The sequence below is a fragment of the Rissa tridactyla genome, chromosome 16 (genome assembly GCF_028500815.1).
Source record: "Rissa tridactyla isolate bRisTri1 chromosome 16, bRisTri1.patW.cur.20221130, whole genome shotgun sequence".
Classification (NCBI taxonomy): Eukaryota; Metazoa; Chordata; class Aves; order Charadriiformes; family Laridae; genus Rissa; species Rissa tridactyla.
In genome coordinates, this window is record NC_071481.1 from 7,236,334 (window position 1) to 7,256,116 (window position 19,783).

The window sequence follows — 19,783 nt, forward strand, 5'->3', positions numbered from 1 at the left end:
AAACGCATTTTCCTTTTCTGCAGCCGAGTGCAGAAGAATTGATAGCTGGACAGAAACTGCCCTCTTGTGGTCCAGAAAGACATCTCCTAGCCTGCAGTAATTAACTGGGAGGAGAGGACATAGAGCCAAGCCTTTATTTCTTTAATAAGAGCAGAGAGATAGGGAGAATTTAAATCGTAGGAATACGCTGGGTTGAACCGTGCTGTGGCGCGCGTTGAAAGTCAAGACGAACGCACGCAGTGCACAGGAAGAGAGTCCTGAAAACAGCCGATGTGACTAAAGATCTGGTTTCTTGCCTTTTTTTTTTACCTAGGACATGGAAAACAAAATCAGAAGTACACTGAATGAGATTTATTTTGGCAAAACGAAGGACATCGTTAACGGGCTGAGGTAAGGGGCTCTCCAGCGGACTGTCGGACCCCCTGCGCTCCCCTGCAGTGCCTGGGGTTCTGTCCCCAGCCGAGCGTTCACCCGCTTTTGTTTGCTGGAACTCCCCTTTCCCACACAAAGTCTCTTCACGTCCCTATTTTTTCACCTCACTGTGCTTTGGAAACGGTATTTGCTGTGGGGAGTTTAGGGAATGCTTCTACCTTGTAACTATAGGAATTTGAAGCGATGTTTTAATCCCTTGTCCCCTCACTAGGAAGAAAATAGCCCAATTAGCAATACTTGTATTTCAGAATTATTTTTAATTAGGAGTTTTATTCTTCACAGGCCCGGAAGTTGTACTTGAATTCTGGCTTCTCTTTCTACTATTCTTAAAAACAGTCAGTTGGTTCCAGAATTAAGTCTTGACGTTAATGGTTTGCGGTATTTAGACTTTGTTTTAAAATCTGTCTTTCTCTCAACGCCGCTGGTCAAAATATAGCGTACTAGAACAGATGAAGTGAATAAACCCCCCTGTGCCTTTCTGTAGGGAAATTGTACTGTGCTTTCCAACCCCGGCTCATTTCTGGTGTAGGAGTTTCACATAGAAATCCCAAGCTGGTAGTTCTCATGCTCGTAGAGGAAAGTACAGAACTGTGATGCCAAATCGTTTCATCTTAAACGGCAGATAGGTCTCCGAGCGCGGTGTGATAATGTAGAACAAACAAGTGGCGCAAAGAGGCGTACTGCTGTTCTCTCACGTACTGAAATGTGAAAGAAGATAGAATAATGGTGCTAATTAAATACTTGTGCTGCCTTCTTAACAGCACGGGCAGAGGGAGTCGAGGTATCTGAGAAAGCAGCTGTTCTGAGGTTTTTTTTCTCCAAATCCCAGCTTTCATAACAGGCCTCTATTTTCATTTGTGGTGTGCAGGGGTTTAGCCAGGAAGCATTTATTAACATTAAAAGGAAATAGGTAATACAGCCTTTTTCCTCGTGAACGTTGCCTTAAGCTTTTGTAATTGAATCTATTTCCTATGTCTCCCCATTGCTCAGTTTGAGCCGTGGTGCTTTGTGCGTCGGTGAGATGATCTGCTCGCAACTGGTAACAAACGGAGCGCCTGGCTTTTGCCTTTTTCTCTAGCCTTTTTCCTGTTTTTTCTAATCTATGTATTTACCCTTATTCTTCCCGAGTGTGCTCCTGGTGGTTTCCAGAATACCAGCTCCGTGTTACCGAGTTCTTCTGACTGTTCTTTTCCCTGTTTACTTCCCTCGTTTCCAAACTGCTCTCTGTAGATCTATTGATGCTATCCCCGACAACCAAAAGTATAAGCAGTTGCAGAGGGAGCTTTCTCAAGTGTTGACCCAGCGCCAGATCTACATCCAGCCTGATAACTAAACCAATCCAGGTACCCCCTGCCTGTCAGGTGTGACAACCAGCACTAAACCAGGACTCACCCAGCCAAGACCTCTGCATGATAACCGAGACCAGAACTAACCCCTAACTCCCGCAGACTGATAAACGACATCTGATCCGTGTTTCACCCAAGGGTTATTTCTTAATACGGCTGACTAAATGCTGTGATTTTTTTTTTTTTTTTTTTACTTTAAATCTCACTCCACCCCTTCCTCCCATTTGAAATATCACGCTCTGAGATGTGGCAGGACTTAACCACTTCGCACTCTAGCTTGAGAGCAAGAAAGGAGCACGTGGTCGCGTACCCAAAGTGGTGGTGCCTTGGACCGATTCGATCCCAAAGCCCCGGGACTCTGTCCCTTGTGCGCCATCAGTTTTTCACAGCTGTGGTGCCACCACTTCAATGAAGAAACCCCCCTGTAATCTTAGTGTCCTCCCTGCAGAAAGGACCGAAACCTTGGAAGTCTCGCAGTTTTGAAAAAAAATAACGACTGGTACTTCCCATGACTTCTGAGTAAATGTGAGCTCATCCCATCTCCCCGATTTGCCTGCCGTATCTCGGATTTCCTTGGAGCTTGAAATCCAGTCCTGCTGGAGCTCTAGTGAAACGTTCCCAGCCTCCCCTTGCCCGTGCTGGGCACAGCCTCCGAAGGGGTTTGTTGGTGTGCTCTCGTTTGCTCTGGAGCTCTGAATGTCTCGGACGCACGGCAGCGACTAACCCTGAGCCAGTTTAACCTTCCACTCCAATTCGTAACGAGTTACAGATGTTGTCTTAAACACGTTAAGCTGACGAAGGGGAAAATGCACTGTTTGTTGATAATGGCCAAGAACCACTTCTTTAGCCTGTGACAAATGCGAATAGAAAATGTATATATTTTTATTAAAGCAGCGGAAGTCTCCAGAGACAGGAGAATGGAAATACTGTTAGAAAAATGTTAGGAAAATAAGTGACACAAAGAGCAGCCTTGTTTACAGGAGGCAGCATCCAGGCAAAATAAGGTAGCTTTCAGTGCTGAAAAGGCTGTGAAAATACGGTTTATGTGGGGAGAAATCCTCCCAAACTGGATCCTGACTGCTTCTCTGGGCTAGCAACTCCCAAAAAGTCCAGCAGTAGTATTCTGGCAGTGCTCATATTGAAGAGGGCTTTTTAAAAAGTGGAAATTTCTTAATTGTACCATTGAAAAAGGCGGTTCCTCCGCAGCTGTCTTACAAGATTGACTGCTGAAAAAAAGTGGCTTTTTTTTCTATATCCAAAGTTCTAGCAAAAGGGAAGCCCTGCAGTAATCGTGCTGACAGTATCTCTGTTCTTCTTCGGCTGCTTTGATTCACTAATTGCTCTAGGGAAGGTTACAAACTGCAAAAGCAAATCGAAGAGGAGAAACTCTGGCCGCTTTTCCCACTGGTGAATCCCGGAGGGAAGTTTTGCCGCGGCTGCTCGACCCTGGGTGAACAGTCTGCAAAAAAAAAAACCCCAACCAGGTTCAGGAGCTCCCCCAGCCCCGGCCCTTTTCACCTGCGGGGGTCGAGGCTGGGTTTTCTCTGCCTTCCCGGCGCGGTGACGTGGGCGAGGGAGAGCGCTAACACCCTTCGCTGGTGGCACACTGGGCTTTTTCCAACCTGTAACGTAAAAAAAGCAATAAATTGGGGAATCTCCCTCCAGCAGCTGGAGGCTTGAATGGAGCTTCTGGGGAAGCGCGTCTCTCGGTGCCGTCCTTGCTGGAGTGAATTTTGCTTTGATGTACTCACCGAAGTGTTGACTTTGCCTTCCGCTTTCCGTATTAAAACAGGCAGCTGAGTTTGGTTTTCTCTAAGCCGGGGTCGAGGTGCTTCTCCTGCCTGTCGCCTCCCGAAGAGCCGCTCAAACCCCCCCTCCGGCAAACGCGTCGCCTCTCACTTCCCTTTCCTTCTTCCCCGCAGGTCTGTGCAGACTTTCGCAGACAAATCAAAACAAGAAGCTCTTAAAAACGACCTGGTGGAGGCTTTGAAGAGAAAGCAGCAAAGTTAAAGTACTCTTCATGCTAACAAGACATGCCATGCACTCGTTAGATTCCTTTCTTAGAAAACTCATCCCCCCCCCTTCCCCCTTGCCCTTTTCTGTTACGTCACGTCACGATTTGCATTCAGTACTATCCATGCAACGCCATCCTCTCCCCATGAATAAAGCTGTACAAACTTTTTCAGTCTCTGAGGCCTACTTTGCACCCCATTTTACTATTGAGACCTTAGGCTACGTTTCTGTAGAAGTCCATGTATTATTTTTCCCACCCCCCCCCGCCTCCAACCCCGGGCCCTCTCTTCCACCCTCTCCCCCATTTATATGCATAACCACGGATCATTGTTCGTCTTTTCCTCCCCGCCTCCCTCCCGCCTTTTGTTACATTGGTGTAAAAAATGTAAAACAAAAATTTATTAAATACTTGTGATGTGTGAAAGAGGAAGAACTGGAGAAAAAAAAAAAAAAGGAAAAAAAAAAAAATCTATTCCACGTATGTTTGGGGGCTGGAGAGAGGGGCTGGCTGGTGGGAGGGAGGGAGGAGAGGGTGTTCCTCGGTGTTGTACTATACTGACTCAACCAGATTTGGAAGGAGACGGTGATTTAGGAGACCTGCTGAAAGTTCTGCTCTTCTGTAGCCTGGTTCCAAGGCGCTTTTCTGTCAATTTTTATGGAATGCAAAAAAGGGTTTGTTTTCTTCTTCTTCTTCTTCTTTTTTTTTTTTTTTGTTTTGATTCTTGGGTTTTTTTTTGTAAAGCTTAAATTGAATCTACATCTGATACTTGAGCCTCCATACTAAAAAAAAAAAAGAAAAAAAGAAAAAAAAAAAAGAAAAAAAAAGACTAAAATAAAAAAAAAGTATCCCAGGAAGCAGTGTGTGCGGTTGGTGTCCTCCTTATTTCTCTTTCCTTCCTGCAGCGTTACTGGGGTTTGTGCTGTAAACTTTCCTTCGGAGCAACTGGGAGCCATCGCTGTGGCTGTGGGCAGGGAGACGTGTGCGTGGAAACAAGGGCCACCTCTTCACTCATCCAAACATCCAACCAGCCGCTCCGTTACGTGGCCACAGAAAGCAAGAAAGTTGGTTTTTTGTCTTTTTCTTCTGACGTTCAGGTTAGCTGGGCTTGGTTTTGAGACGTTCGGCTGCTGTTGGCATGTGGGGCGGTACCTGGCTGTTGGTACCCAGTTCCCTGCTGGAATTCCAAGGTGCTGGGACTGGGATGCTGCTGGGACCGATGCTTCAGGCATCCACCAGGTGTATTTGGGGATGTGTTTAGAGGAGAAGGATTAGTCCAGCTTTACTGGGTATGTTAAAAATCGTGTTGAAACCCTCTGGTGGGCAGAGCAGAGGTGGTTGGGTTCACTTGGCAGCGTGAGGTGGATGGTTCCGAGCATCCGTGCTCTCCCGAAAGCTCCTTCTCCGCTTAGTCCCTGGGTGATTTGTGAACCTGCTCCAGGTTTTCCTTGTGGCCAGCGGGACCACGCGCAGCTTCAGCTCCGCCACCTCCTTCCACGTCCTTTGGTTATAACAAACTTGATCCTGGCAAAACTGAGAATTTGCAAAATTCCTGCTGGGCTCTTCCTGCCCGTGGCCCTTGGAATTAGCCTTCGGGTGAACCAGTGCAAATTGAGACTCTTGGCGTGAATATTGATTAACGCGCTCTAATTTTGCTTCTCTAATGTGACCTATTTCACATCCAGACATCTGCAGTGTGTTGGCAATCTCCGGATGTTTGAATATTTTTGTGGCCGGCCCTGGGGCGAGTGAGAAAGGGTGGTTTTGAGGCTGAAGGCGCCAGGAAAGCCCCGAGCCGCGAGGTTTGTGGGGTGAGGAAAGCAGTTGCCAGAGAGTGTGAGAATAAGTCAGGGTTTTCCCTCCTGGCACCTTGGGCGTGGGAGCAACCTGGGGACATCTGCTCTTCTTGTGCCCAGCCTCGGGGAGAGTGAAAAATCATAGAATCACAGAAGGGTTTGGGTGGGAAGGGACCTTAAAGCCCACCCAGTGCCACCCCCTGCCCTGGGCAGGGACACCTCCCACCAGCCCAGGCTGCTCCAAGCCCCGTCCAACCTGGCCTTGAACCCCTCCAGGGATGGGGCAGCCACAGCTTCTCTGGGCAACCTGGGCCAGGGGCTCACCACCCTCACAGCAGAGAATTTCTTACTCATATCTCATCTCAATCTCCCTCTTCCAGTTTGAAACCGTTACCCTTCGTCCTCTCAGTCCCCCCATCCTTCCTGTAGGCCCCCTTCAGGGACTGGAAGGTCTCCCCGGAGCCTTCTCTTCTCCAGGCTGAACCCCCCCAACTCTCTCAGCCTGTCCCCACAGCAGAGGGGCTCCAGCCCTTGGATCATCTCCGGGGCCTCCTCTGGCCCCGCTCCAGCAGGTCCGTGTCCTCCTTGGGCTGAGGGTTCCAGTGCAGGGTGGACGGGAGGCAGCTGTCTCTTCAGGGGGAGGGTTTTGCTAAAGGTCTCACCAGGGCCAGGTGAGTTGGTCATTTACCCCATGGAGCGGTGGCACCTGTGGGGAGGACGGGAGGGGTCAGAAGACCCAAACTGACCCCCCGGGGTGCTGCAGCCCATCTGCCTGCTCAGGGTAAAAGCTGAGGGATGGAGGGGCTCAGTTGGATTGTCAAAGGGGTTTCTTGAAGGGCTTGGCTTTTTCAGGGGCTTCTCCAAGGGCTCTCTTTCTTCCGTGACCGACTTCTGTGGAAGACGCTGTCTGCTCGCCTGCCTTTGATCCCCATCCGTGTGTTCCGGAATCCAGTTCCCATCCAGGCTGGAGCTTCCCCAGTGCCCGCCGGTGAGACCTCCCTGCGAGCCTGCAAGGCTTTTGCATACGTATTTGTAAATATATTGCATCTATTTCCTTATTTCCTCTTTATTTCATTATTAATATTTCCTTAAGTAGAGCTGGGGAGGGAAAGGTTTTTTTACCTTTTCCTAAAATCGTAAATTTGTGGCAGTTTTTCCCTGAATGTGCTGCTGCGCTGGCATTCCGCAGAGGAAAGCAGAGCAGGACTGGAGGCTGTGCGGGACGCGCTGCTGCTACTCAAACCCTAGGGGCCAGTTTGAAGCCGGCAACAGCCGGACGCCTTATATTTTTGCATCCGGGACTGCAGTGACTGCAGGAGGTGGCTGCTTTTGGGGCCGAGGTGGCCACAAAAGCCCGGGGCCCCAGGACTCACGGGGCGATGGAAGCGGTTGCCAGAAAGCGCGAGGACAAGCCACAATTTTCCCTCCTGGCACCTTGGGCATGGGAGAAATCTCTGGATGTTTGCTCTTTTCGAGGACGGCCCTGGGGTGAGTGAGAAAGGGTGGTTTTGAGGTTGAAGGCACCAGGAAAGCCCCGAGCCCCGAGGTTTGCAGGGGAATGAAAACGGTTGCCAGAGAGCGTGAGAACAAGCCAGCCTTTCCCAGGGCCCCCGGTCCCTGGTGCAGCTCGTGGGACACGGGCAGGGGACATCGCACGCACACACGTATGTGTCTCAGAGCCGGCGTCCCCGAGGGGAGCGCGCAGGGAATGGGCCGTCATCGTCCCTTGGTTCTGTCCGAGTGTCCCGCTCTGAGCGACACAGGAGCAATTTCTCTTTCAGTAAATTGACTTTTCGGTAAGGTCTTGTCCTGGTTTGAGCGACGCAGGACTAAATTCTCTTCTAGTGCTTGGGAAAACTGCCCTTTTAGAAGGCTTTAGTGTCTGAATTGGGGAAAATCTTTACTTTATAGCCAGCTGTGGGATGTGGGTTTCAAGGTCTCGGTGTTTTCGAGCTCAGCAGGTGCGGGGACGAGGAGGGACGAGACCCGGACACTGGACCCAAGCTGCCAACAGGGTTATTTCAGACCATGAACGTCACATTCAATAGAAATGAGAAAATTTGCTGAGGAGTTCTCTCTCTTTATGTGATGGCTGTGACCCCGAGAACTCCTTGCCCCGGTGCCGGAGCCCTGAGCCCTTCCCTTCCTCCCGCAGTGTCCCACATGGGCTGTCCCTGCGGGGAGTGCACGGCTTCTGCTGGGGGAATGGGCTGGGTGTGATCCCCGTGTATTTTATAGTGGTATCCGGATAAATATTGCTTCTTTAATATTGTTAATTATTTAGTATTATTCTGTTAAATCTGTAGGGTTAATAAAGGTCATTGGGTGATAGAATAAGTGTCTAAACTGGCTGCTGGCACATAAACGTGTATATATGTGTGTATTTTTATACCTCTGTGTATTAGAGGTTGTGTTTCTGGCTTTAAGAACAGCTCTTGGCCAGCTGGTCCGTGGCAATTACCTACTGTCACGAGGCTTTGTTTCCGCGAGGAAGGTGTCCCAAACCCCATCCTGTCCCCCTGCCGTAGCTCTGCTCCGTAACTCCAGCTCTCCGGAAAGCAGCCGTGGCTTCCCCAGCACGTCAGGGCCGAGCTGGAAACCTGAGCCCGCCGTAAGATACGCTCCTCCAATTAAACCAAGCCCCGGCGTCTTCATCTGTAATAAAGAGGTATTGAGGGCTAACGAAGCTGGGCTTTCTGTCGTGCTAGGGATCTGCCGGTGGTTTGCATTAGCACCGGGTAGGAATTGTTTTTCCGCAATTCCTCGGGAAAGACGGCAGAGGAAATCCCGCGGGCTCGAGGAGGGGGAAGAGGCGAGCAGCCCCGTCGCCCGCGAGCCTGAAGGGGGAAAAGCATCGCAAATTAATGGCGCGACAAAACCAGCAGCTTTGCTCAAGGGGCTCAAAGAGCCTGAAAAATAAATTTTCTTTCCAAAACCAAAGAGGGTCGGCTCCAAGCGCTGGTGTTTTAATTAACCTGCTCTTGCAGTTTGACGGGCATGGGCTGGCCTGAGTCCCGTTTCACGGACGAGCGAGGCTTGGCTTCCACGCTGGGAGGAGGGCGACCTCCTCGGGAAGGACAAATGTCATGGGAATGGCTGAGGAATCATAAATTAATGATAATACAGGTAAAGGCAGAGGGGGCACAGAGCGGGGCAGCGCTGGGAGTCGGGAAAGGAGCTGGAGAGGGAGAAAAGGGAAGCGAAAAGAAGCGCTAAGAGGGAGTGCAGGAAAAGGGACGTTCTTGTTTTCACAGGACACGTGTGAGCTTCTCTTGCAGGGCCTACAAGCTTTGGCTGGTTTTCCTCGTGCTCATTCCCTGAGACCCAGCGGCTCCTCCCCAGCAGAACCGGCTCGGCACAAGGGATGGGGCCGGGGAGGCAGCTCCTCTCCTCCGGGGTCACGGCTCTTCCCAAACCACCGCCGCTTCCAGCCCTCCTGCAGTCCCGGAGCCACCCTGCTGCTTGTGCAGGGCCCCGGCGGGGGCAGGGGGGGCACAAATTGATCAGCGCTGGGGATAAATTCATCACGTTGGAAGATAAACTGATCAAGGAGAGAGGGCAGGACCGAAAACCAGACCGAGCATCTTCTGCCTGGGTAACGGCCTCGGCAGCTAACCACGGAGCCGTGGAGCAACTCCCCCAAGAAATCCACGCAAATAAAAGGCAGGCGAGGCAAAAAACGAGAAGTGAGAGAAACGGAGACTCTGCGACACAAGAAGGAAGAGGCAGGAGCTGCCGGATGAACTGACCAAATAACACTAAAGGAGGCAAGGACTTGTTTTGGAGACCCGTGAGCTGTGCTTATTAAAACAGGTACGTGCCAACCGAAAATACTTTGGTTAACGCTGCTCCTTCCTCCCCAGCTGGTTCCAGCCACTGCTGTATCTTCCAGAGAGAGGTCGGCGCTGGAGACGTGAGGCCCGGGGAGGTCAGTGGTGCTCCTGTTGGTGGCAGGTCGGTCACCTCTGTCCCCTCCCCGCAGCCCCTCAGGCTCTTTGCCAGCACCGGGGAAGCTCCGGCTCACCCCCGAGAGACGGGAGATAAAGAAGTGACCGACCTCAGCTGTGGGGCACAAAAGCAGCGAAGAGCGACCTTCTGAGGTATGAAATAAATCCCTGTTTATCCCGATAGCGTCATTGGTATCAAAAGAGGCACGAGGTGTCTCAGCAGCATCCTCTTGCCACATGGCTGGGCTTAGCGTCCGAGCAGCACAACATGCCACCCGCTGGCTCAGGTCGTCCCCTCCCACGAGCCACCAGGGCGCAGGGGCCGGTTTGCCCGGCGTTACGGCCAGCTTTCTCCCCTGCATCGTCCTCTTCTCGCTGCGGGGCAGGTCCCTTCGTCAGCTCTCCAAGGCGTCACCCGGCTCGCCGAGAAGAGCATCCCTCTCTTCCCGGGTACTGGGTCTTCCTCTGCGATAGGCAAGGAACTGGAAGGAGATCTGAGAAGAGGTTAAGGCTCTTCACGCAAGCAAGGCTGGATCTACGCGGCGCGGTGGGTCTCACCACCCAAAAAAAAGGCCATTTGTGCCAGGAGAGGTGGAAACCGGACAACGAGCTTCATGCAAGTGAGGGTCTGAAGCATTCAGCTCTTGGCTGCAACACCATAAATTACTCACCGGCACGTGGTTGAGCAAGAACGGCTCAAATCAACCACTGAGGAGCATCATCCCGCCCGCTCCTGCCTCACCCTGCCTGCCCCGAGACGGGATCGCTCCCTGCAAAGCCTTGCCGGCGGGATGCGATCCCGGAGGGAAAGGATACAACCACGTCGAGGGAAAGGACGCCCAGGCTGCCCACCAGCCAGGGCAGGTGGTGCAGGACGTAGACGCCTTCGCCTTGCCCTGGCTCCGGGTTCTTCAGGAGGACGCTGAGGCCGTAGAGCAAGTTCCCCAGCATCACCAGGGCAAAGAGGGAGTAGGAGACCCCGATGGTGGATTTCCTCTTGTACTGGAAGAAGAGAGAGGAGCCTGGGTGCCGCTCTCCGAAATCTCACTAGAAAGTACTATTAATCACCCTCCCACCAAAAAAAAAAAAAAAGAGAAGAAAAAAGGTGGTGACTCAATGCGAAGAGCCTTTAAGTTCCCCTTTTGCTTGCAAATAAAGACAAAACGAAAGCCCCCCACCCTCAAAACGTTGGTATGTTAAAGGGAGGGGAGAAAAATGAATCAGGCTTTGGAGGGGAAATACAGAAAAAAATAGTCCCTTATGGAACGATACGAGACGGGGATCAGGGACTTTGGAGCAAAGAGGAGGAAGACGATCCCACCAGCCCTCTTCGATCCGAAATCTCAGGACCCCGGGGGGGTCCCCAGGACCGGGCTGCCGTCCCCCTGCCCCCACGCTTACGTTCGTGTAGATCTGGGGGAGGCGGGAGCAGAGGTACAGCACGGAGGAGACGGAGCCGATGGTGAAGCCGATGATCTCGCTCTTGCTGAAAGGCTGCAAGGCAAAGGCGGGGGGTGCCGGGGCGGGGGGGGTGCCACGAGCCGCCCGCTTGTTTTCAGAGAGGCGCTTCCCACCCAACGCCACGGCTCCGTGGAGCCGACGGCGGGGCCAAACCCCAGCCTTTGATTTCCCCGTCCATCCCTCGCCCCGCTGGGCGCCAGGCGGGACGGCGCTGGGGCAGTTTATCTCCTCTCCTCTCCCCGCCGTCGCCCAGCCCTAGGAACCCGCTCACCTTCGGCCCGAGCTCATCCCCGCCAGCGGAGAGCAGAGACCGCCCTTTGAACGCCGCCGGCTCCTGCGCCACGGCAGCTCCCCGGCCCAGCAGGGAGACGGTCCACACCGTGCCCAAGGAAAGGAAGACGAAGGCTGCGTTGATCGGGGCGGCGACTGCGGGGAATCAAGCGGAGGGTGGTTATGGGGGGGGGTCCTCCATCAGCCGCCCCCCTCTGCCAGGACCCCTCCCGGTGCAGAGACCTTCAAGCTCTCCCTTATCTCGGGAGGAACTCGGCAATAGCCGCCGCCGGCGTTTCATCTCGCAGCGATAGGGGCAGTTTGTAAGTTATCAGGGAGGAAACTGCTCCTATCTCGGCAGATCGAGAGCGTCCGGGTTTCTTTGGGTTTAGGGCTCTTAAAAATCATCCCTTTGCCATCTAAAAGCTTTTCAGCGACTTAACTCACACGTTCAAATCCCTGCCAGACCCAGCTCTGCTTTGACAGCAAGGCTTGTATTATATATTCTGTAAACAAGCTCTCCAGCATTAAAAAAATATATCGTCGATAGGCCAAATATCAATCGGCTTAATAAATTCAAATGGCGTTTATAAGTTAAATCATTTTCAGGGCCCAAAGGGAGGCCTGTTTGTATTTCACAGAAAGCTGCCACGCTAAAAAGTGGATTTTCCCTTGCTGTTTAAGCCTTGCAAGAGCTGTTCAGGTTCCCTTTTCACTCCGTTTGAACCGGGAGGGACTTCTCCATCACGTCAAGGCTGCCGTGACTCGCAAGCGGAGCACTGACCCCGAAACAGCCGGAAAACTTCACCCCTTCCCTTAAAGCGCTGGCCCGAGAGTCACGAGATCCAGCTGTGGTTTCCAGCTCCAGGATGGAATCACCCCGTAGCTGCGGGTAAGTAATTTCTTTCTATAATTAACGTCACTCACAGGGGGTTTATTTTTCAACCCGGCCCCGGCCCGTGGCGGTTTGCAGGGTGTCCTGGTTTCAGCTGGGAAAGAGTTAATTCTCTTCCTAGCGATTGCTGTGAAAGCAATGTCCGTAACACCCATTGGTTTTAGTTGTGGTATTTACACCGTTCAAGGTATAGCGAAGTGGTATTTACACAATCCAAGGACGTTTTTTCAGCTTCCCACAGAAGCACAGACAGGAGGATGGGACGGCCAATGGACTATTCCACACCGTAGCCCTCATGCTCAGTACAGAAACGGGGGCTGGCCGGGGAGGGGAGAATCCGTGATCGCTGCTCGGGACGGCGCCAATTCACTGCCTGGTGAGGGTGACCTGTGTCATCATTATTATTATTATTATTACTTTTCTGTTATTGTTTCTATTAAACTGTATTTATCTCAACCTAGGAGTTTATTTGCCTCCTTTTTTCCCTTCTTGGCAGGGAAAAAGGATGGGAAAAGCGTGGTTCTGGTTGCCGGCTGGGGTTAAACCCCGACGCGGGGGGTTGCAGAAGCGCCAGGCATGGCCAGTAGCTATTTTCTAGCTGGAGCTTTCACGCGTGCTCAGGTTATCCAAGAAAAAAAACCCCAGCGAGCCACAGGTGGCATCCCTGATGTGTCTCCCCCAGGGATGGATGGCTTCCCCTCCCAGCTCCGCAGCTGGGGACGAGCCAGCCCGAAAGCCGTGCCAAGGGGAGCGCAGGAACCCCCCCCCCCAGCCCTCGAACCCCAACTCACATCCTCGGCCCCGGTTCTTCACTTTGTAGTAGCCGTAGAGCGACAGCATCACCAGGTCCGCCAGCACGTAGTAAACGGCCGTGTAAACCTGTGGGGAGAAGGACGGGTCGGTGCTACCTGCAGAAAGGCTCTGGCTGATGGTTGGGATGAGCCAGTGTCCCGGGGCATGGTACCACATCGCATCCCGGGGGAGAAGGGAGCATCCCAGGGGGGAGGAGAAGGAAGGGAGCATCCCTGGGGGCAGGAAAAGGAAGGGAACATCCCCCGGGGGGAGGAGGAAGGCAGCATCCCCTGGAGGGCAGGAGAAAGGAGGAGGCATCCCATGGTGGGGGGAGAAGGGAGGAAGCATCCCCCAGGGGAGGCGAGAAGGAAGGGAGCATCCCTGGGGGGAAGAGAAGGAAGGAGCATCCCCGGGGGCAAAAGGGACCATCCCCATCCCGGGGATGGAGAAGGGAACATCCCCATGGCCATTTGTGTCCCTGGTTCCCAGTGCTGGATGAAGCAGCTTCCATCCCATCCCATCCCATCCCATCCCATCCCATCCCTCCTCCCCGGAGCCGGGGGTGTTGCAGAGCTGCCCCAGCGCCAGCGAGTGGGTCGGTACCTGCAGCGGCAACTGGTCGGCCAGGAAGGAACCGATGAGGTTGAGGAGGTCTCCGCCCAGCCATCCCAGCAGGAAATATATGGAGAGAGCTCGGTCCATGATGCCCGTTTTGCAGGCTTGGTAAAACTGCCTGCAAGAGAGAGAGAGTCGGGCAGAGCCACAAACCGGAACCCCCGGCCGGCTCAGCGCTACCTGGGAACCATCCCCAGGTTTCCCTGGTGCTCCCAATCCCTGGATCGTTTCCCAGTTGCCACCCGCCCAACGCACTCGTAGCAGGGAGGAAAAGCAAAGATTTCCTCTCGCAAAGCCACGTGTGACCCTGAAAACTGCCTCCCTGAAAAGTCCCGCGACCCCCTCCCTGGGTGCTCGCAGCATCCCATCGGGCTCAGTCCCTTGTGATCCATCCCTCGTGCGGGGGCAGAAAGCAGCGAGGAGAAGCACCCGTCGCAGAAAACACCTCTCCGGTTACGAAATAACCCGATGACACACCGAGACCGAGCGTGACCCCCCCCCCCCGCCACGTCCCCCTCCGCCACAGTTGTCCCCAGCACTTCCACAAAGCCCAGGGCTGCTGGAAACATTTCTTCCGCGTGTCTGACCTGCAACGACTGCATTGCAGTTGGCTTACGTGGGTTATTACAGGCGCCAAGCACAATAATAATGATATAACAACAAACAAGGCTTTGGGGCTGCTCCCTCTCCTCCTCTTAAACCCAATTTTTTCCAAGCCCAGATTGCTTTTGCCAGGGAGATTTAATAATCCGGGCAAGTTGCGCTTGAAATGTGATTTTTAGCGCAGGGTGTTGCGCCAAGGGAAGGGCTCAACCGGGTTTTTTGGGAGCGAAACTTACGGAAAAGAGGCAGCTGCAAAGCAGAAGATGGAGACCAGACCCAGGACGACGCTGGCGATGTCCCGGCCGTCCTGGGCGCATTCGTTGAACACCTCCATCACCCAACGGGAGCCGTTGGGACAGTCGGAAAGATTCCCGGACGGGAGACCTCTCCAGCGCTGCGCACCCATGGCTGTCAGGCACCCAGCTCGGCCGGGGAACGTTTATCAGCCAAACCGTTGGGATAACGCTGGGAAAAAAACAATAACACAGGAAAAAAATCAAATAACACCGGGAAAAAATATTAGGAACGCACTCACGGCTCCCCCGGCTCCGGCTTGAAGCTGGCTCGTATTGCAAAAATAAGCTGATTACTGGTTAACACACCTTTACTGGCGTTAATTTCGCGTCCGGAGGGATGACGCGACCGGGAAAGCCGTCGGCCCCACAGGATTTGGCCTCAAAAAAGAAATCGAACCCACCCGGCGCATCCATACGGAACAGGGACTTACCTCGTCCCGGCGTCGCTTTGGAAATTGGCTTTATCTTTCTTTGGAAAACGCTGCTTTTTCGGAAACTTGGTTTTTTTGGTGTTTCTTTTTTTTTTTAAAAGTTTGGGATTTTTTGCCCCCCGCAACTTCACTGCTTCTTCACAATCTCGCCGGCCGGGTTTCCTTTGCCAACCTGCCGCTTCTTCAGAAACTTGCTGTTTTTCATCCAAACCCGCTGCCTTTTTGGGGAAGTTGCTTGGGTTTTTGGTTTGGTTGTTTTGCTTTGTTTTGTTTTTTAAATAATCTGCCGCTTTGAGGGCAAATCACCGGCTATTTTGCGAACCTGCGGCTTTTTCGGAACCTTGCCCTTTTTCCCTAAACTGCCTTTTTTTTTTTTTTTTTTTTTCCCCGGAAACTTGCTGGGTTTGGCGCAAAACCCGCCGGTTTTGGGGCGCACCGCCCCGGTGCGGAGGGAGCCGGCGCCGCCGCTCTGCGCATGCGCGGCGAGACCTTGGCCCCCCCCCCCCCCCGGGGGGCGGGGCGGGTGCTCTCCGTGCGGTCCGCCCCCCGGCCGCGCATGCGCAGTGGCGGCGGCGGCCATGGCGGCGGCGGCCGGGGGAGCGCGGCCCGGTGTGGTGCTTGGCGCTATGGAGGTGGGGCGGCGCGCCGGGCCCGAGGCGAGCGCCGCGCTGCTCCGCGCCTTCCTGCGGCGAGGGTACCGCCTCCTCGACACCGCTTACATGTACGCGGGAGGAGAGTCTGAGCGCATTCTGGGCACGCTGCTGGCCGGAGGCGCGGAGCCCGGTACGGACGGGGGCTGGTCGCAGTGGGGTTGGGGAGGGGGCGGTCTGTGAGGAGAGGGGCCTTCCCTGAGGAGAAGGGGCCTCCCTGGGCCCATTCCCTGTGGAGAAGGGCCTTCCCTGCCAGGCTGACACCGTCCCTGAGGAGAAGGGACTTCCCTGGGCCCGTTCCCTGAGGAGAAGGATCTGCTCTGCCAGGCTGACACCGTCCGTGAGGAGAAGGGCTTTCCCCCAGTCCCGGTCCCTGAGGACAAGGGTTTTCCTTGCAAGGCTGACACTGTCCATGAGGAGAAGGGACCTCCCTGGGCCCATTCCCTGTGGAGAAGGGTCTTCCCTGCCAGGCTGACACTGTCCCTGAGGAGAAGGATCTGCTCTGCCAAGCTGACACTGTCCCTGAGCAGAAAGGACTGCCCTGGACCCGTTCCCTGAGGAGAACAATCTCCTCTGCCAGGCTGACACTGTCCCTGAGCAGAAGGGACCTCCCTGGACCCATTCCCTGAGGAGACGGGTCTTCCCTGTCAGGCTGACACCGTCCCTGAGGAGAAGGGCTTTCCCCCAGTCCTGGTCCCTGAAGACAAGGGTCTTCCCTGCCAGGCTGACACTGTCCCTGAGGAGAAGGGTTTTTCCCTGGGCCCATTCCCTGAGGAGATGGGTTTTTCCCTGCCAGGCTGACACCCTCCCTGAGGGGAAGGGACTCCCCTGCTAGTGCTGACCCCCAGGCTTTGAGGAGAAGACCTCTAGGGGAAGACCTCCAGTCCCTAAGGGGACAAGCCTCCCCTGCTAGGCTGACGTGGTTCTGGAGGAGAAGGGCCTTTCTTGAAACACCTTGAGGAATGCTTGCATTATTCCCCTTCTCCCCATTCCTTTCCTGAAGGTGGAAACGTCCCTGCTTATGCTTTCTTTCTGTCTGCCAGTGGAAGTCGCCACCAAAGCCAACCCCTGGGATGGGAAGACACTGAAGCCCGAGAGTGTGCGATCGCAGCTGGACACGTCCCTGGAGAGGCTGAAGAGGAAGAGCGTGGAGCTCTTCTACCTCCATGCTCCTGACCATGGGACCCCAGTGGAGGAGACGCTGCGTGCCTGCAATGAGCTGCACAAAGAAGTAAAGTGGGAAGTCCAAGCCTGGACCATCTGTTGATTCCCTCCCTTTCTTTAAACCAGGGCTGCTGCTTGTGCCCTTGTGCAGGGGGTTGGTGCAGCGCTAGGAAGAAGGGACACACATGACCAGGGCAAAGCTAAATGAGTAACGCTCCGGTGTGTGTTCACGTGGTGCACTTTGTTCTCAAAAGCTCTTGGAAACCTGAGAACATATGAACTTTGCTTTCAGCCATGTTAACTGACTAGGTTAAGATTAGTGCTGGCAATGGGTGAAGAAGAATTCCTGAATTGCTTTAATCTAATAGTGCCATTAAATTAGAAGGTGTGAATTCAAAATAAACAGAAAGCAGGAGATATTTTTGTCTCATAATTCACAGTCATCTAGAAGAGGTGAGCAGGGATGAGGAAAGAACTCTGGAATAAAATTTCGGCAACTGTTGTTTTCACCGTGTGCATCTTGCACCATCTAGATCAAATGCGCTTGTAAAAACTGGAACCGAATACCTTTTTATTCCTCTGCAGGGAAAGTTTAAAGAACTTGGTCTGTCAAACTACGCAGCTTGGGAGGTCGCAGAAATCTGCACCATCTGCAAATACAACAACTGGGTGATGCCAACGGTGTACCAGGTGAGGGATGGGGGCTTGCTGTGATCCAGCAGATCTTTTGTGGAGGCTGTGATGAATCAAACCAAAACAGTACGAGGGTTCAGATCAGAACAGCATACGGATGGTTCTGTGTCCTTACAGCCATGGTCAGTCACCATGGGGAGGGGTCTGGGAGCCCCAGTCTCAGACCAGCGCCCAGTCTGCCAGATATAAATATAGAAAAGGAAACTGCTGGAGTTAGTCTGGGAAGTCCTTTCAGGACACACGTGATTAGAAAGCTGAGTGAGATCACCTCAGAAAAAGCTGAGTACGCATTTTTTGCTTGAGTCAGTGACTCCCTTCATGTGGAACTTAAAAATTTTGTGTTGCTTGCAATCCTTTAGAAAGCCTGTTCCTAATAATAACCGCGTGTGACCTGTAGCTGCTCTTCTGCGTAAGAGTCTTGTGAGGAAAGGGTGGGGAAAAGGCTGTTCCAGGTGCTCGTGACCACTGTCATGAGGTGGCATTTCAAGTTCTTTGTCTCTCTCACCTTTGTGCAGGGTATGTACAATGCAACCACTCGCCAGGTGGAAGCCGAGCTGTTCCCTTGCCTGAGGTACTACGGACTGCGGTTCTACGCCTACAATCCCCTGGCAGGTATAAGGAGGGAAAGGGTAAGGCTTTGAGACAAAAACATGTCAAAAGGGGGCTGTAGAAGAGCCATCCCTAAATGTGCTGCTGACCCTTTGCAGGAGGGCTGCTGACTGGCAAGTACAAGTATGAGGACAAAGACACACGCCAGCCCACTGGAAGGTTTTTTGGGAATGACTGGGCTCAAGCCTATAGGGACAGGTACGTTTTGAGCAGGGAGATGTGGCAGGAACGGCTGCATAAAAATCCCACACTAATAATCAGCTGAGAGGAAGCAGAATTGACCAAAGCTTGTTCAGTGACTACGCCTGCACATGTGGTTGGGGCCGTGGCTTGTGACTGAGCTTTGCAGAGTGGTTTTTAGGCTCAGCTTCCTCCTGGCTTGCAGCAGGGGATTGCAGAAGTCCTCAGAGGCTACAGAGTTGTATGAGGCTTCCTGAAAGCCTTTCGAACTTGCTTGGAATATAGAGGTACCATTCACTAGAGGTCCCAAGGGCAATAAAAGCGATTTCTCTTCTTGTAGGTATTGGAAGAAGCATAATTTTGAAGGAATTGCCCTAGTAGAAAGAGCTCTGAAAGATGCTTACGGTTCCAATGCACCGAGCCTGACCTCTGCTGCTTTGCGCTGGTTGTACAATCACTCCAAACTGCAGGTAAGAGCTCGACGCGCCTGTAGCCGGCAGCCTGCACAGCACCACCAGGACTGGGCAGCTGCTGGGGCGCACAGATGGGGAAGTGTCTGCATTCAAATAGTTATCTTTGAATCTGCACATCCTGGGGGCTTCTGGCCTCCCAGAGTGAATGTTGCTGTACGGATCGTGCCTGCCAGGCTGTAGGAGCGAGTCAGCTCTGCATTTCCCCACAGTATCCTGTATTCACAGGACTGGAAGAAGTGGAAGACTTTAAGTGCTAATTACTGGGGTCTTGGCTTCCCACCCAGACAGCTTCCCTGCAAGATGACTTTGCTTTTCATTGGATTAGGAAATTAATGGTTATATTCCAAATCTCCCAAAAATGTTCCCATAGCCCCTTGTAAAGTAGGATTTGGCAGCTTTTGAGGAGTCAGCATGACTTGGAGCTGTTCCGGCCCTGTGAACAGAACCCCACGGTGTCAGTTGTCTAAACATCCAGAAGTTACTGGATGTTCTTTACTGGAAAGAAACATTTAAAGTTTGGCCTGCAGTGGCTTGGGAGGGGAACCAGATTTCTTTTGGGCTCAGCAACTCTTCTTATCACTTTCCAGGGTTCTCTTGGAGACGCGGTGATCATTGGGATGTCCAACTTGGAGCAGCTAGAGCAGAACCTTGACTACAGCCAAGAGGGTCCCCTGCTCCCGCCCGTCGTGGAGGCATTTGACAACGCCTGGAACCTCACGGCGCATGACTGCCCCAACTATTTCCGCTAGAGACTGGGGTAGGGAGAAGAAAGCGGGTGTTGAGGGGGATGGATAATGGAGCGCAGGTCTCGAAGCTCGGGAGAGGCACTTACCCACCCTGCCCCTTTGATCAACATGTAAATGGGTTGAGATTTTTCCCTGTAATTAGTGAAGCTCTGTAGGATCCACTACTGCTGTCAGCACTTCTTGTGTTGGGCCATGCATTATTCTTTCTCCCCTCTTGGACCTTTGGCGCCACACAGCACACACTATGATTTAAAGATGCAGTTGATCGGGGAAAACGGACACACAACTGGATGAAGGCCCCAGCTCTGCTTTAATATGAAATCTTAAATAATTATATACAATAAAACCTTTTTCTAACACAGACCCTATCTCT

The 19,783-nt window shown here is 53.0% G+C and overlaps 3 protein-coding genes across 7 annotated transcripts in view; 2 read left to right on the forward strand and 1 right to left on the reverse strand.

Moving 5' to 3' along the window:
- The window catches only part of CAPZB (capping actin protein of muscle Z-line subunit beta), a 69,970-nt gene extending 66,011 nt beyond the window's left edge, over window positions 1–3,959 (forward strand). For 2 of the 3 annotated variants that reach the window (XM_054222514.1, XM_054222513.1), the window contains 3 exons: window positions 314–390; window positions 1,663–1,775; window positions 3,701–3,959. In XM_054222514.1, the coding sequence (XP_054078489.1) occupies window positions 314–390; window positions 1,663–1,765 (180 nt within the window). In that variant the 3' untranslated portion in view covers window positions 1,766–1,775; window positions 3,701–3,959. The remainder of the gene's footprint in view (window positions 1–313; window positions 391–1,662; window positions 1,776–3,700) is intronic. The other variant, XM_054222515.1, reaches the window with a different exon arrangement.
- Window positions 3,960–9,109: 5,150 nt separating this feature from the next.
- On the reverse strand, window positions 9,110–15,341 carry SLC66A1 (solute carrier family 66 member 1). Of its 3 annotated transcripts, XM_054222511.1 has the most exons (8): window positions 14,896–15,329; window positions 14,405–14,633; window positions 13,554–13,683; window positions 12,950–13,037; window positions 11,265–11,419; window positions 10,934–11,026; window positions 10,349–10,534; window positions 9,110–10,026 (listed from the first exon to the last, which is right to left on the reverse strand). In XM_054222511.1, the coding sequence occupies exons 2-8, from the start codon at window positions 14,572–14,574 to the stop codon at window positions 9,928–9,930; spliced, it is 921 nt and encodes a 306-aa protein (XP_054078486.1). In that variant the 5' UTR covers window positions 14,575–14,633; window positions 14,896–15,329; the 3' UTR covers window positions 9,110–9,927. The 3 variants fall into 3 exon arrangements, with proteins under 3 accessions (XP_054078486.1, XP_054078487.1, XP_054078485.1); XM_054222512.1 differs by lacking the exon at window positions 10,934–11,026 and having other exon boundaries at window positions 14,896–15,332; XM_054222510.1 differs by lacking the exon at window positions 9,110–10,026 and having other exon boundaries at window positions 10,398–11,026; window positions 14,896–15,341.
- A 118-nt stretch (window positions 15,342–15,459) lies between these two features.
- Window positions 15,460–19,773, forward strand: AKR7A2 (aldo-keto reductase family 7 member A2). The gene is made up of 7 exons (XM_054222509.1): window positions 15,460–15,678; window positions 16,589–16,776; window positions 17,295–17,399; window positions 17,918–18,014; window positions 18,110–18,209; window positions 18,532–18,661; window positions 19,252–19,773. The coding sequence occupies exons 1-7, from the start codon at window positions 15,474–15,476 to the stop codon at window positions 19,411–19,413; spliced, it is 987 nt and encodes a 328-aa protein (XP_054078484.1). The 5' UTR covers window positions 15,460–15,473; the 3' UTR covers window positions 19,414–19,773.
- The last annotated feature ends 10 nt before the right edge of the window (window positions 19,774–19,783 follow it).